The 17,355-nt window shown below is 45.1% G+C and overlaps 1 protein-coding gene across 4 annotated transcripts in view; it reads right to left on the bottom strand.

Moving 5' to 3' along the window:
* Nucleotides 1-17,355, bottom strand: part of RAP1GAP2 (RAP1 GTPase activating protein 2) — a 312,617-nt gene that overhangs the window by 213,622 nt on the left and 81,640 nt on the right. For 3 of the 4 annotated variants that reach the window (XM_055000969.1, XM_055000968.1, XM_055000967.1), the window contains exon 2: nucleotides 15,119-15,203. In XM_055000969.1, the coding sequence (XP_054856944.1) occupies nucleotides 15,119-15,203 (85 nt within the window). Of the gene's footprint in view, nucleotides 1-15,118; nucleotides 15,204-17,355 lie in introns of those variants that run through there. The other variant, XM_055000972.1, reaches the window with a different exon arrangement.

Raw genomic sequence — 17,355 nt, 5'->3', positions numbered from 1 at the left:
TAGCCTTGAATGCCTGCCTCTCCAGTTTTATCATAGGTTTTCTGGTGCCAGCTTGACTGCTCTCATTCCTAAATGTAAACTATCATCTGCCAATCTATCATTCTCTGAAGATCATGTACTTCTGATTTGACTTGTTTATAGAACTATATGATCACTTGTATTGTAAACAATCTGTTACATGTTGACTGAAAGGCATAAAACACAGTACTGGTGTTTCCCTGTATGCATTCAGAATCTAACTGATTGCATCAAAGGCTTATTGCTAAATATACCTTTTCTCATTCCATGATTCCCAAGTTTATGCCTTCAGTTGGTTTCTCAGACAAGTAGTGAAGTCAGGAAATCTACAATTGGCTAAGGATGTTGGTTTAAGTCCCCCCTTCACATAGCCAAAAAGTTCTCATTTGCAACTTTTCCCCCACCACCACCCTCAGCTATCTAAGGTTCAGTTCCATCCTTAGCATGCAAAAACGTTGCTGATGTTTTCTTTTGTTTCTGTGTACACATAAGGACCATCTGGGCAGCATATGTTGGATTTTAAGGCCACTAGGAACAGGCTCTATAAAACAGAGCTCTCCCTTGATATGTTTCCTTCCTGCACTACCCTAGCCACTTGGGTAACATTCAAAATAAACCTTCTCTTATTTTACTTACAAAACAACTCTGCAGGATAGGTTACACTGAGAAATGAATGTCTATCCTGTCTGATGTTTCAGTGAACCAGTTCAGTTTCAGTGAACCATTTGAGTAGAAATTTGAACTCAGGTCTTCAGTTTTTCCAATGGATTCTCTACATAAGTCAGTTTCTCTCCGCTTCATCTCTTCTGGGGACATAAGAGCAAATTAGCTCATTGGATAAAAACAACCATCACACCCCAGTTGGGCTTCAACTCTAGCAATAACAACAACAAATATGGCAATGGCTTACCTTCTAAACTCCAGACCAAAGTCCCCAAGTCCCATTCCCACAGTTCAAGGCTGATCTTTCTTGAGAAAGTCCAAGTCCTTTGCTTGGCACCAGAACCAAACTGGTTTGTTTTCCATGCCCATCTAATTTTTGCCAGGCAGACAGGATGGTGTTGCCCCAAAGTGACAGGTCTATGGGCAAGGCAGGCTTGGTGACATGGAGCAAGGCAGCCACCCACATGTGCGCACTTCAGAGCTCATTGCCTCATTATCACATCTCTTTTTTGCCTCCAAGACAGACTGCCAACAGGACTTCCATTAAATAAACCTTAAGGCAGGTGATGTGTGATTAACATAATGTGATAAGAAGCCTGGAGAACTCTGAGAGAAGCAATTGGCAAGAGGTGCTGACCAACACCCTGCTGGGATTAATTTACCCTTTAGTTGACTGACAATGAAACTCATTATTGTGCCCAATTATATATTCTACAGCAAGCAGAATGGTATGAAACATTGCCTGGTGGGAATCAATTACAGGCAGCCTTTGCTTGCAGACCAGCAACCAAAGAGGTGAAATTATGGCTAGATCGAATTTTCTATGGGTTCATTTTTCGCAGCAAAGGGAGCCATTTCATGGGATGAAAAGCATCCTCTGAACAAGCAGGATTCCCTTGGAAACCACCTTTTTGTGTGCAAAATTTAGATCCCACCCACTCTTTCGGCAAAACACTTACCACAAAAGGGAGGAAGGTTTGTGAGGAAGCAGATGGCTTCCTTTTCCATGACTACAACCATGCTAAAGAAGCAAACGTTTTCTCCCCATGTGGGCATCCCCCATAATGGAGAGCTCCTTTTTGCAGAGAGGAAAAGCTTTCCCCTAAGGCACTCCCCTTCACAGATCAGCTGTATAAGCAATAAAAGATGAATTGTAAAACCAGGCAAAAGGGGCAAGAGAGAATGCAGGTGCTCTAAATGTACTCTTGTTTCTTAAATGTGCAGGTCCCAATTCAGGCAATGTCTGCAACCAGTGTTAGAAGTGATTCAACCTCAGACAGCCACATTCCAACTAGGGATGATACTAGGAGCCAAAACACACGTTAAGAAATACCTAGGTTCAGCACGTGTTCTCTTACCTCAAGGTTTGCCGGGATCTGTAGGCGTCCTGGAAGCTTAAAGTAGGCGTCCTGGAAGCTTAAAGATCTGTAGGTGTCCTGGAAGCTTAAAGTCCTGGAAGCTTAAAGGATCTGTAGGCGTCTTGGAAGCTTAAAGGCGTCCTGGAAGCTTAAAGCTTAAAATACAGGCGCCTGTATTTCCCTTCCCCTTTCTGCTACTCTGTAAATGCTAAACTTTAAGCTTCCAGGACGCCTACAGATCCCGGCAAACCTTGAGGTAAGAGAACACGTGCTGAACCTAGGTATTTCTTAACGTGTGTTTTAGCTCTAGATTTCTCACACCTCTGATTCAGCCCAAAAATCATAATTCCATTTTACTAACCCTTAGTGCAAATCAACGTAGCAATTCTTTTCTTCCATGTGTTTTGCTGTTTCCTCATATTCCACCCCCCCAAACTGTGAACTTGTTTTCACATTATTTCTGGAATCACAAATACACTGTTCTTTGTTTAAAAAGAAAGGTCACAAATGTTTTCTTTCCCATGTGAACACTGAGATCACAGTTGCACTGCACCATAGGTTAAAATATTGTAAGAATAAAGATAGTGCTGTGTTAATGGGTTTTGGTGAGCTGTGTAAAAATTATGTACATTGTATGCATAAATACCATATAAATTGTTGATAATATGCATATATAGTGCAAACAAGTCTACAAATCCAACAATGAAAAGCAGAGAACCAATACTGTTGACGATTTAAATGAAGAATCGAGGTAGGGAGGAACAGTCTGGAAATCTCATCTCATCCACCTTGGAAGGGGCCTGAAGACCACCCAGTCCAACCCCAGTCCAACCCCCTGCCCAGTGTGGGATAACCTAAACCACCCTTGACATGTAATTGTCCAAGCTCCATTTAAACACTACTAAGGAGGGAGAAACCATCACATCCCTACCACTGAAGGGCCCTAGTTGTTAAAAGATTTTCCCTAAAATTCTATCAGTATCTTCCCACCTGTAATTTAATTCCATTATCACAAGTCCTGTTCTCCACCACCAACTGAAACTGCCCTTCTTAAGATGACAACTCTTCAAATGCTTTAAGAGGGGAATCATATCCACCCTCAACTTCCTCTATTCCAGGCTGAATTATCCCAATTCCTTCGGCAGCTCTTCATAGGGCTTAATCTCAAAACTCATAATCATTCTTGTTACTCTCCTTTCTACCCACTGCTTTTTTTTTAAAAAAAGGAGAGCTAAAAGGGGCTGAGGACAGCATTACAGAGGGAGGAAAAGCTCTCCCCCTCCCCCACTGCTGATTTGCATGAAAACCATGCATGAGGGAAATTATTTCACTCATTTGTGCAGCTCCACATGGAGAATCTGTGCACAAAATTGGCAAAATAACTCCCCCCACCTGCTGTTTTTGCATAGGAAAATGGCTTGGGGGGAGAGGCAGGAGCTCTCCCTCCCCTTGTGGAAATGTTCTGAGATAGTTTGAGCTCTCCCTTTTCCAAAAGAAGTTCCCCACAGCTGCCATGTAACTGTGCAGAGCACCTTAAAACAAGTGCATGCCTGAGCAGAAATGTATCATCTAGAACCACCTCTAGACACTATGCATCTATTGATAGATCTTAAGATCGCTTTTGCCTTTTCTGCTGCTTCATCACACTGGCTTCTCATACCCAACTTGCAGTCTACCAAAACCCCAAGATCCCATTCACACATACTACTACCCAAAAGAATATCCCCCATCCCATATATATTCATAACATTTTCCCACCCATATGTAAAACTTTACATTTATCTTTATTAAATCACAACTTGCTCACATCTGCCCATTTTTTCCAATGTTTCCTACACTGGCTGGGCACAACACCCCAAGGATGGATACTATGTCCTTCGTATGGATGATTGAAGAACCAGAAAGAGCAGTGCAAGATGCAACTGTTCCAGTCAAGCTTGGGAGGAGGAACAGGAGCACCAGGGAATGCAGGCAGGGACCTAGAGGACAAGGAGCAGCTGTTCGGATTGGAGGCTCTTCTGGAGAACCAAACCAAGGACACCAAAGAGGGAGACTCTGCCACAGCAGAGGACCAGTGCATGGGCGATGAAGAAGAGGATAAGGAGCTCAGAGACCTAAGTGGTGTGTCTGACCTGCAGGAGTTGCACGAAGAGGTGGAGGAAGTCAGGCAGACGATGCTGGAGATTATGGATGGACTGCAAGAACTGTACCTAGCTGCGCAGCCCCAAGGAGGCAGAGGGGGGGCACTGGCAGGGCCTCCCAACCAAGGGGGGGCCAGGTGGGTTACCACAAGTGGCCCCTGGCCCAGCAGCACCTGCCCTCCCAGTGGCCCAAGACCAAGTGCTAGAGGAGTGAAGGTCCCAAAGGATTTGAACCTGCCACCCCTGGCTTGGCGTAAACTGGAAGCCCGCTTTGACAGAGACCCTGAGGAATTGGCTACTTCCTGGTGCAAGTAGGGGAGTTTCTAAGAGAGTGGGGCCACACTTTCCCAGATGAACTGAGCCAAGTAAGTGACATAGGATCTTGGCTGGGAGGCTTGGCAGCTAAGTAGTATGTGACTTTGTACTCAGTGCAAGCCCCCGAACTGGGAAGCATGGAAGTGTTCATCCAGGCTCTAAAGGAGCAGTACAAGGGCCCTTTCAAGGATGAGAGGGTGAGAACCCGCCTGAGGTGGATAAGGCAGGGCGATCATCCGATCTGGGAATACATTGCTGAGTTCCGGGAGTATGCAGGTAACTGAGGGACTGGACAGAAGGGGTGAAAACAGTTTTCAGAGCCAGCCTGAACCCCAACCTTGCGGCAAAAGCGATGGTGCAGGATGAACCCCAGATGCTCCTGGGCTGGATTCAACTGGCTTGTGAGATCAAAAATCAGGAGCAAATAGTGAAGTTGCTGAAGTTACAGCATCAAGCCAGCCAGAGGAAAGGTTTGACGGATGCCTGGCTCCGGGAGCAAGGGATGTCGTGTGAGTCAATGTTTCCTTGAGCAAAAAAGACCAGAGGATGAGATGGGGGCCTGCGATTGTGCATGGACTATAGGGGAATAAATGCAGTCTTGATGTCAAACTCCTATCCCATCCCCTTGATCAAAGACTTGCTGGGAGTAGCAGCTCAGTGAAAGATATTCACAATTTCTGAGTAAGAATAAAGGAGGGGGACGAGTGGAAGACAGCCTTTAATACCCCCCTGGGGCAATGTCATGTCTATTGAGTCATGTCTATTGGGTTGCAGGGGGCTCTTGGAGTTTTCATGAATTTAATTAGTGAAGTCCTACCCTAGTACCTTTATAAGGAAGTGATTGTTTATTTTGATGACGAGACGGTGTATACAGAGGACTATAAGTCCCATGTGAAACTGGTGCAGGAGGTGCTGAAAACCCTTTACCAACACAAATAGTATGTGAAACTGTCAAAGTGTGAATTCCATAAAGAGAAGCTAGATTTTCTGGTGTACCGAGTATCGGAAAGGGGCTTGGAAATGGATCTGACCAAAGTCAAAGCAGTACCCGGCTAGGAAACTCCTAAAACTCGGCGGCAGCTACAGTCGTTCTTGGGGTTCGCTAACTTCTACCGACCCTTCATTAAAATTTTTGTTCAGGTTGCCTTGCTGCTTACAGACTTACTGAAAACCAAGGGGAAGGGCACTGGGAAAGTAAAGCTGAGCACTAAACTGGCCTGGTCTAAGGAATGCCAAGCTGCCTTTAAGGAGTTAAAAGCTTGCTTTACCTCAGAACCTGTGTTGCGCCATCCAGATGAGAGACGCCCGTTCGTGATTCAGGTGGACGTGAGTGATGTCACTATGGGGGGAGTCCTGCAGGAAGGGGAGGATGGGAAAATGCACCCCTGTGCTTACGTGTCAAAGAAATTCTCTGAGGCTGAAAGGAACTGGGCTGTGTGGGATAAGGAGGCGGCAGCGGTCAAACTGGCCCTAAGTATGTGGAGGCACTGGCTGGAGGGGGCCAAGATACCATTTGAGGTGTGGACTGATCATAGAAATCTGGGGGTGTTGCGAGAGCCCCGCAGGCTGGGAGTCAAGCAGCTGCGATGGGCGAAGTTTTTCTCCCGATTCAACTTTGTACTCAAACGTTTCCTTGGGAAATCAAATTTTCTGGCTGATGTGTTGTTCCGCCTTCCCCTGCATGATAGCCAACTGGAGGAAGTAGTAGACACGATGTTTTCCCCAGCCCAGTCGGGAAAGGCCACGGTCATCAGGAGCCAAGTGGTGAAAGCAGACCGCCTTTCCCCTTCCTCCCCCCCTAAGTGGGAAGAGAAAGTTAAGGTGGAAATAGAAAAGGATGTAGGGGTGCCCAAGGACTTGGAGAAAAGAGAGTATGGTTGCTGGTATAAGAACGACAAAATGTACATCCCGCCGGGGTTGCGGGGGGAGATACTGAAGAACTGTCACGATGCCGAGTTAGCCGGCCATTTTGGATATTTAAAAACATTGCATTTGATACAGCGTCAGTTTTGGTGGCCTGGAATGCAGAAAGATGTATTGCAATATGTATCCACCTGTCAGATTTGTCTGACAGGCAAAAGAAGAAGGGGGAACCACCGGGACTATTACAACCCCTAGAAACCAGCCTGCCTGACATACATGGGGGTGTCTAATTATTGGGGGGGATGGGAAGTAGACTAGCTGCTTCGCTGCTTCACTTTTCCTTTGCTGGGTTTCTGCTGCGATCTCTATAGAGCTGTGTTATCACAGTGCAGGTGAGAGTGAGCGCCTGGGAACCGCCCGGCATTGAGGGCTCAGCTCTGCATCTCTTAGCAACTACGTGCCGACTTCAACTGACTTTCCTTCAACCTAGGGGGGAGGAGACTGGGGGTATAACTCTTCTGAAAGGGTTACACTTTGGCATTCTAGGCAACTGCTCTGTACAGTGTTCTAATAGGGGAAATCCTATAATAATATAAGTTTTATTAAGTTTTCAAAAATACAAAGAAAGAAAGAAAGAAAGAAAGAAAGAAAGAAAGAAAGAAAGAAAGAAAGAAAGAAAGAAAGAAAGAAAGAAAGAAAGAAAGAAACTTTTTAGTATCAGATTCATGTACGAGATAGTCCATTATATGGTCAGTATTTCAGAAAATTTGCAATATAGACATCAATCCATAGAAAAGGAAACTGAATAACCACATACCCCTTCTTTTTCTCTTTATATAGTGCACAGTCCATTTAAATCTCTCCAAGCACTTTTTAATTTTCTTTCTTTTTAACCCACCTATTCAGTTTCTTTTCTCTTTTCTAACAATTATGTATATTTTAAGTGAGCATCATCTTAAGGCACATTTCGATCCTTTAATTCTTAAGCCTAGGGTACTAAGCCCTTAATCTTTCCAGAAATAGAGCAGAGAGGAAAAAAGAAAGAAAAACAGAAAATAGAAATAAACATCCACATCATTACATTCTGTTGTTAGTCCCATTATATGTATATATCATTAACTAAATATTTTCTTAAAGGAGAGAAGTATACAATGAAATTTTTATAACACCCTACCCTCAGTCTTTAATATATCAAATCTCAAGCCATTTAAGATTTTAATACTGGTATTTTCATTATAAAGTGGCAGAAGAGAAACAAGGCAAATATATAGGCAGACTTAGCTTAACCTATACACCGTCCATTTAAATCTCTCCAAGTACTTTTTAATTTTCTTGCTTTTTAACCCACCTGCTCAGTTTCCTTTCTCATTTCTAATAATTATTTATATTTTAAGTGAGCATCATCTTAAGGCACATTTCAATCCTTTAATTCTTGAGCCTAGGGTACTAAGCCCTTAGTCTTTCCAGTAATAGAGCAGAGAGGAGGGAAAAAAAACAGAAAATAGAAGTGAACATCTACATCATTACATTCTATTGTTGGTCCCATTATTAGTATATGTCATTAACTAAATATTTAGTTAATGACATAAGTCATTAACTAACATTGAGTTAAACATTTATTCATGAAACACTTAGTTTCATAACATAATGAAACAAAAGGCTCCTCCTCGCCAGAGGCAGAGCAGAAGCACCTGGGCTGAGGCAAGAGCACATGGTGGAGAGCTGAAGCTAGAAGGTAAGGGGTTGTTGTCTTTCTGCCTTTTGCCTTTCCTAGCTACTGTGTGAGAAGCTGAGGGTGAGTGGGTTCTGTGTAGCTTGCTAGAGAGAGTGGTTCTGGTTTAAGTTCTGTGTGAGGCTGTTGGGGGCTGAGTGAATTGCTGTTGTTTGCTGCTGGTTGCTGTTGCTCTTGGTTACAAGCCCCGCCCCCTAGTGTCCTGGGGCCCTGCTGGGCTAGGCAGGGAGTGACCTTTTGAAACAAAAGGCTCCTCCTCGCCAGAGGGTGAGAGCTAAAGGGCTCTTGCCCTGTGGCTCTTAGCCTGGGGATCTGCCTGGGGGACCTGAAACTCTGCTAGTATACTGGTTCTGCTGGTACTCTAGGTATATATTTGGAAGGCAATCCTGTCTACTGAAGCCCCCTTCGCAGTCACCTGCATGGAGTGTGCCATGGTTGTTTTTCTCCCAGAGGAGAAGACAGAGTTCACTTGCCAGAAGTGTAAGCTGGTCAGAGTTTTGGAAGAAAAGGTTCAGAGCCTGGAGGAGAGGATCACCACCCTTCAGGAGATCAAGGAGGGAGAGGATTTTATGGACAACAGCCTGGGGGCTCCGCACAGCCAAGAAGAGGAAAGTCAAGGAGGAGAAGAAAGAGTCAATCTCCCTTCTGAGCCTACTCTCAGATCTACAGTACAAACCCGAAGGCGTCAACTAAGAAGATGCTCTGGTCCACTTGAGCTCAAGAATCACTTTGAAGTGCTAGAGATGGTGACAGAGGTGACAGTGGAAGGAAAACCACAAAGATCTGGAAGAGAGAGTGCAGAAGACATGGGGCCACATGGAAGTGGAAAAAAACGGAAGGTGGTAGTCGTCGGGGACTCCTTGCTCAGGGGTATGGAACGCCATGTCTCTGGGCCAGATCCCCTATTCCGAGAGATGTGTTGCTTGCTGGGAGCCCGAATTCAGGATATTACCGACCGGCTGCCAAAACTCATCAAGCCTGCTGATAAGTACCCGTTTGTGCTGATTCATGTGGGAACGAACGACATGGCTTCGAATACTGTTGCAAGAATTAAAGAGGATTATGAAGCTCTTGGAAGGCAGTTGAAGTCATTGAGGGCACAGGTGGTATTCTCTTCTATCCTTCCAGTAACAGGAAGAGGAGCACACAGGGAGCAGACCATACTCGAGGTGAATCGCTGGCTGAGATGGTGGTGCTGGCAGGAGCGCTTTGGTTTCTGGGACCATGGGATAGGTTTTCTTAGAGAAGGCCTTCTAGCACATGATGGGCTTCACCTCTCAAGGGCAGGGAATAAAACGTTTGGAACGAACCTGGAGAACTTCATCAGGAGAGCTTTAAATTGATGCCACAAGGGGAAGGGGATGATTGACATGGTGACTTCAATGACGAAGTGAACACAGTGGGGACCCACCTGGGTAGGAAAGGTGAAACAAAGGTACAAGGCTACAAGTGTCTATATACCAATGCCCAAAGTATGGGTAATAAGAAAAAAGAGTTTGAGCTTCTATTGCAAACAGAGGGCTATGATATAGTAGGAATTACTGAGACTTGGTGGGATGATTCCCATGACTGGAATGTGCTAGTGGATGGGTATGAGTTGTTCAAGAAAAACCGGAAGAGTAGAAGAGGAGGTGGAGTGGCGTTGTATGTGAGGAGAGGGCTTGATTGTCAAGAAGTGATGGAGAATGGGGCGGACAGCCCGGTGGAAAGTATATGGGTAGAAATAAGGGGAGGAAGGACGAAGGGTATTATTGTTGGAGTCTGCTACAGACCACCTGACCAGCGAGAAGAAATGGATGCTGCCATCTTTGAACAGATTGGCAGAGTATCCAGACATCAGAACCTTGTAATTATGGGTGACTTCAACTTCCCCGATGTGTGCTGGGAGACAGGCTCAGAGAACTGTCATGAATCACACAATTTCCTGATCTGCCTGGCCGATAACTTCCTTTTTCAAAAGGTGGAGGAAGCTACAAGGGGTTCGGCCATACTAGACTTGATATTAACCAACAGGGAAGAATTGGTAGATGAGATGAAGGTGGTGGGGACCTTAGGGGGAAGTGACCATGTCCTTCTTGAATTCCAGTTGCTGTGGGGAGCCAAGGAAGTTCATAGCCAGACTCGTAGGTTAGATTTTCGTAGGGCCAACTTCGATGAACTCAGAGGCTTGATGAGAGTCATTCCGTGGGGGAGTGTGCTGGAAGGGAAAGGAGCGAGTGAAGGGTGGGCCATTCTCAAACATGAGCTTTTGCAAGCTCAAGCCCTCACTATCCCAGCAAGACGGAAACATGGTAAGGGCTCCAAGAAACCGATGTGGATGTACAGAGAGCTCCAGAATAAGCTAAGGGAGAAAAAGGAAATGTTCAGGAAATGGAGAGAAGGACAGACCTCTAAAGAGGAGTATATGAGGCTTACTAGGTACTGCAGATCAGCCATCAGAGAGGCCAAAGCTCAGTACGAGCTGGGTCTGGCCAGGAGGGCTCGCTACAATAAGAAAAACTTATACAGATATGTGAGAAGCAAACGCAAGGTAAAAGAGGCAACTGGACCGCTGTTGGGAGTAGATGGAGAAACTCTGATGCAGGACAGAGAAAAAGCAGACAGGCTTAATGACTTTTTTGCCTCTGTTTTCTCCCTGAAGAACTCAGGCACATCTAGAGATAGTAGAAAATGTGGCAGGACACCTGAGTGGCTAATTGACATTGACAGAGAGGTAGTGGAGAGGCATCTGGCTGCACTGGATGAATACAAATCCCCTGGGCCAGATGGGCTGCACCCAAGAGTGCTGAAAGAACTTTCCAGTGAACTTGCAGAACCCCTGTCCATCATCTTCAAGGCCTCCTGGAGGACTGGGGATGTGCCACAAGATTGGAGAAGAGCGAATGTTATCCCAATCTTTAAGAAAGGGAGGAAGAATGACCCGGGAAACTACAGGCCGGTCAGTCTGACTTCTGTTGCTGGGAAGATATTAGAACAGATTTTAAAGGGATCAATCGGTAAGCATCTGAAGGACCACTCAGTGATCCGGGGAAGTCAGCATGGTTTTGTTCCTGACAGATCTTGCCAGACCAACCTGGTTTCCTTCTTTGATCGAGTGACCAGCTTACTGGATTGGGGGAACTCTGTTGACGTGATTTATCTGGATTTCAGTAAAGCTTTTGATAAGGTCCCCCATGACATTCTGATGGGCAAACTGGAAGACTGTGGAGTAGACTATAGGGCAGTTCGGTGGATAGGGAACTGGTTGGAAGACCGCACTCAAAGAGTGGTGGTCAACGGTGTTTCATCAGATTGGAGGGAGGTGTCCAGTGAGGTGCCACAGAGCTCGGTTTTGGGCCCAGTATTTTTCAATATTTTTATCAATGATCTGGATGAAGGAGTGGAAGGGCTGCTCATTAAATTTGCTGATGATGCTAAATTGGGAACGGTAGCAAACACCCAAGAAGAAAGAATTAAAACTCAACAAGACCTGAATACTCTGGAGAAGTGGGCAGCTGTGAATAGGATGCAATTCAACAAAGACAAGTGTACAGTATTATATCTGGGCCACAAAAATGGGAAGCACAAATACTGGATGGGGGATACACTTCTGGGCAGTAGTATATGTGAAAGGGATCTTGGGGTAAGAGTGGACCGTAAACTGAATATGAGCAGTCAGTGTGATGCGGTGGCAAAAAAGGCTAATTCAATCCTGGGTTGTATCAAAGGGGCCATAGCATCGAAATCACAGGAGGTCATAGCCCCTCTCTATACTGCCTTGGTCAGGCCACACCTGGAGTATTGTGTGCAGTTCTGGAGGCCTCACTTCAAAAAGGATGTGGACAAAATTGAGAGGGTGCAGAGGAGAGTGACGAGAATGATCACGGGTCTGGAGACTGAGCCCTACGAGGAAAGGCTGAGGGCCTTGGGAATGTTTAGTTTGGAGAAGAGGATGTTGAGGGGGGGCATGATTGCTCTCTTTAAATATTTGAAAGGCTGTCATTTGGAGGAGGGCAAAGAGCTGTTCCAGTTGGCAGCAGAGGGTAGGACGTGAAGCAATGGGCTAAAACTACATGCACAAAGGTACCGGCTGGATATTAGGAAATACCTTTTCACGGTCAGAGTAGTTCAAAAGTGGAATCAGCTGCCTAGGGCGGTGGTGAGCTCCCCTTCACTGTCAGTTTTCAAGAAGAGGCTGGATGAATACTTGTCAGAGATGCTTTAGGCTGATCCTGCACTGGGCAGGGGGTTGGACTAGATGGTCTGTATGGCCCCTTCCAACTCTATGATTCTATGATTCTAAGTGAGTAGAGATGGGTACGAACCGAAAAAAACCCCGAACATGATGTTCGTTGTTCGTTGCCATCCATGAACCGGGACTCACGAACAACCATGAACATGGCCATGTTCACGAACATGTTTGTGGTTAGCTGTTCGTGGGGGCCAGCAGGCTCTCCTCCAGCCATCATCCAAGTCAAGATCCCAGAAACCTGACCTGAGCAGGCACCAGGAAAGGTACCAATAATAAATAATAGCTTGGCCCCAGAGCCTGGCAGCAGCCCTAGAACTTGAAGAGGTAGATCCCTACCACACCACTCCCAGAAACATTATCTGAGCAGGCAGCAGGAAAGGTACCAATAATAAATAATAGCTTGGCTCAGAGCCTGGCAGCAGCCCTGGAACTTGAAGGAGTAGATCCCTATCCCACCACACACAAAGAAAATTCAAGCTCCAGTGCACTCTCTCTACCAAAATGCCAACAGCAACTGTCTCCCCACTGTCTGCAAAGTCAGAGCTGGGAGCCCTCCTCCCCCCTGGTCTTTCCTCCCTTGTTGTAACAAATTTGGAGCTCCACACTTGAAAGGAAGACCTGCCTATCAAGCTAAATTGGGTTTAGATTGGGGTTTCCAGGGCAACAGCAGGAGTTCAGACAGAGTTCAGACAATCCCTACCAAGGGAATTGATTGCTGGTACCAGACTGTTTGGCTTGACGAACAGTAACGAACAGCAACGAATAAGGCTTGCAACGACCACCTGTTCATTTAGAATGGGTCTGCATGAACAGCTCGTTCGCGAATAGCAGATTGGGCTGTTTGTGGTTGTTTTTTTTTTTGTTCGTATTGCTGTTCGTGCCCATCTCTACAAGAGAGTCACTTGACTTGAGTTGGTTGCGGGTGGGGTCCACAGTTAGATAGTTGTATAAATAGCCTCACATACCTTATGAGTGAATGGGAGGAGCAAACTGAGTTTTCTGTGGGAGGTTGACAAGGGTGTTTGAGGGGAGGGCAGGAAAGACTGGACTACTTCCTATATAGACCAAAGGAACATGGCTGGTGAGGGAGTTGAGACTGTGACCTGCAAAAGCTGTGCCATGATTATCTTCTTATCTGAGGGTGATGGAAATTACACTTGAAGTGAGTATATGTTGGTTGCCCTACTAGAGGAGAAAATACAAGAGCTTGAGTTACCCTATCCACACTCCATCTTATCAGGGAAGGGAAAGTTCTTGAAAAGAACTCCTGCAGCACTCTTAGAAGGGTAGCAGCAGCAGCAGGACAAGAAAAGGAAAAACACCAAACACAGGAAGAGAGCAAGTGGAAGAACATGACCCATAGGAGCAGGAAAATCAGGAGACATCTCGTGCCTGTATTGCTAAAGTGCCTTTTTTGCTAAGCAATTGGTTCCAGGACCTCCACATAGTTATGGAGTCTGGACTACTGGAACAAAAAGCTTGACAGAGTTCAAAGGAAGTTTTTCAAGCCCCTGTGGATGAGAAGACTTGCACTTCTGCCCTTCTAATAGAAGGAGAGACATGGTGGTGATTGGGGACTCCCTACTAAGAGGCACAGAGGCTACAGAGTGCAGGCCAGACTTATCATCTCAAGAGGTATGTTGTCTACCAGCTGCATTCATCCAGGATGTGAAAGAAAGGGTGGAGAATTTCTGGGGGCAGGGGATAATGGCCTGTCCCCCCTCCACTTGGGCCAGTCCAACCCAGGGCAGAAAAGCTGTGCTGGCCCAGGTAAGGTGGCTCCTGGTCAGGACAGATCTTGCCCAGCCTGGTGAAGGCTGCTTGTGGCCTGAGTGAGCCAGGCACAGGGCCTGGCAGAGCTATAGGGATGGACAGCTCCTTCTGACTCCCTCTTTCTCTCCCTCCTTTGTAGAGGTGGGGTCTGGGTGGGGCCCTTTTAAGAGCCAGTTTAGTGTAGCGGTTAAGAGCAGTAGGACTCTAATCTGGAGAACTGGGTTTGATTCCTCACTCCTCCACTTGAAGCCAGCTGGGTGCCCTTGGGTCAGTCACTGCTCTCTCATAGTTCTCTCAGCCCCACCCACCTCACAGGGCGATTGTCATGAGGATAATAATAACAACACACTGTGTAAACCACTCTGAGTGGGTATTAAGTTATCCTGGAGGGCAGTTTATAAATCGAATTTTATTATTTTCCCAGGGCCATTTTTTTCCTCCCAGTTCTCCCCACCTTGAATATTTTTCCCTTATATATTTTTCTAAATAAATAACTAAAGTAATGATAACCATTCACATCTAGTGTGGTTGTATATAAGGGATGGGACCTGTTACAGGTTTATGCCACTTGGGTCTTGTCACTACACCTGCCTAGCATACCATTGCTGGGACAAGACGAGACAGATCTTTGGTCATTTTTATGGCAAAACCCATTTCAGGAGGGTCTGATTCAACCCAGTTTGATTCGGTGATTATTCTGGTTGTAGCTTTCCATGCCTTCGGATATGTCCCACCCCACCGCAATCTTTCAAATTCAGAGTGATCTTATTAGGCAGGCTGTGGGTACAACAGATGATCTGCTTTGAGTCTCAGTGAGAAAGGTGGATGATAAATAAATAAATAAATAAGAGAGAGCCTTTAAATCATTCCTTTGAAAACAGCATTCATGTAACTGGATAATGTAAATCATTCCTTTGAAAACAGCATTCATGTAACTGGACATGGCCCCTGTTTGGGGCCATGTCTAAAATAAAGAGTGCTTGCAAGAAGACGTGGTCCAGAATGCATCCCGTAAGAGGATTACCTTCATGCTTGGCGGGGCGGTGAGTGGTGGAGATAGAGGTCTCTCGGGAGTTGTCACATCCGTGTTGCTCAACAACTCCTGTTTCCTGTAAGAAAAGGATCTATCTTAGATTTCTCTCTCATTTGTGAGGATCCATTCTGATTTTTGCTTAATCCAATTCAAACTCCCTGAAAACTGAGGAAGTTTTTTTCCTAGAGAAACCCAAAGTATGGGATAGCAACACAGTCTGTACCAACTATTCACATTGCAGGTGAAATTCATTTCAGGTGTTTTTCCCACTGGATTAGTGGAGGATTAAATAAAAATGGGTTTTTATGGCAACAGCATAACAAGAAGACTCCTCCTCCCTCCTAGATTTTCCATCGGGTCTTATCAATGTTTGCTCATATCTTTCTCAACAGAAAAGGACATAGTGCACACAGCGGAATAGATGCTGATCGCAGTTACACCACATTATCATCAGAAAATTCTGATGGAGCCACTTCTAGTTTATCGGGGGTCTACAGACAGAACCCTAGAAAACCTACACTTGGCGAAACTTACAAACCATATTCTCCCACTGTGCTTTCCCATGCTAAAAGAGGTCTAGGGAAGAAAACCATAAAAGGAGGGATGCTTCTAAAGTTTTCCTCATTTGAAATTTATTTCAAATATATGAGTTCTAAATAACCTGGTCTTGTTTCCACAGGCGATGAGACATGAAGAAATTCTTACTATTTTGGAATTTTTAAAACCAAATTGTAAACAAAATGTTCTGTTTGATGAACTGCACATTTCCTTCAGTCATATAGTTTCTCTTTCTTTACATTCCACACATGTCCATGGATGAAATCCTAGGGGCGGGGGGAGCCATTATGACATGACACTGCATATGGCAGTATCAAGATTCTCTTTGGGTTTGTGCAGAAGCACATTGAGGAAAAACAGGACATAAAGAACCTCAGTCCAATCAACAGATCACTTTTGCATAGTGTTCTATCAATGTACAAATGCACACCTGTAATGTAGGAGAGGGAAATACAAACACATTGAGAAGTAAAGGTGTGTACTTGAAAAATGTTTGTTTTGATTTCAGATCAGGATTATGGGCAGAATATGCTTTCTATTATCTCAAAGCTTCCAAACCCTCATTATCCTTTCAGAATAGAGGGAGGGGTTCTTTTTCTGGGTCCAAAAATCTGGGACCATTTTTTCAATCTTCCCTCATTCCTGTTCCTCCTCCAGCAGCAAGAGCATGGCGGGAGGCAGAGAGACAAACTGGCCTTAGCAAACAGTCAGTATCTCCTGTCCCTTTAAAATTGAAAAGGAATAGAAACCCCACGTGACAGCTGATGTTACCAAATCCAGGAAGACAGAGACCAGGTCTACCTCCCATTGGAAATGATGGGTCCATTTTTTCCTAAACATAGATCTGGCCTCTGTAGTCGATAGATGGGCCTCTATCCACCTGGTTTTAGTCAGGTGTCAGTTAGGGGCTTGTGGTCCCTTTAAAATGTAAAGGGAGAGGGGAGGCCAATTAATGGCTGTTTGGTGGGAGAGCTTCCTCTCTCCCCTCCCAACTCCTTCACTTCCCTGAAACCAAAGCACTCTCCAAATTGCAGGAGATAAATTTTAATTGCTCACGGAATTTGGAAGTGTTTTGGATCATTTCAGTTATCCCTTAGGCTGACCTAAAACAGCTAATTTCAACTTTAATTTCAACCCAGGTATATCTGAATGCATACCAGTATTGTGAACTGCAACAAAGAACATGAATTCTATGATGAATGTTATGAATTCCCTCACTTAAAACCAGAATAAGGAGGAATGGGACTCCAAGCAGTGAGAATTTCTGGAACAACAGAGGGGGAGAATACTTCTCAGGAGGCGTGCATGGTCCCTTTCTCTGCATGCACATTTTATCCTCACAACAACTCTCTGAGGTAGGAGAGTGACAGCACCATCCTAAGCCGAGTTAAACCCTTCTAGATCCATTAAAAGTCATTGGGCACAGAACGGTATATTTCTGCTTAGAATGACACTAAGCGTAAGTCGTCTAAAATTACCCTGTGATCTTCAGGGCAGATCAGTAATTTGAACTCAGGTCTCCCAGGCCACAGATTAATAATTATACCATATTGAAGAAGGAAGTCTTGTCATAAATTATAAAGTTATAATAACTATCATGTTGTAATATTGACAGGATGTGAGATTCAATTAGAACCACGGCCTATTCTGCATGGTTGCTTGAAGGACTG

Source organism: Eublepharis macularius, chromosome 17, assembly GCF_028583425.1.
Source record: "Eublepharis macularius isolate TG4126 chromosome 17, MPM_Emac_v1.0, whole genome shotgun sequence".
Classification (NCBI taxonomy): domain Eukaryota; kingdom Metazoa; phylum Chordata; class Lepidosauria; order Squamata; family Eublepharidae; genus Eublepharis; species Eublepharis macularius.
The sequence above is the reverse complement of the archived record's forward strand: the minus strand, read 5'-3'. Positions and strand labels throughout refer to the sequence as shown.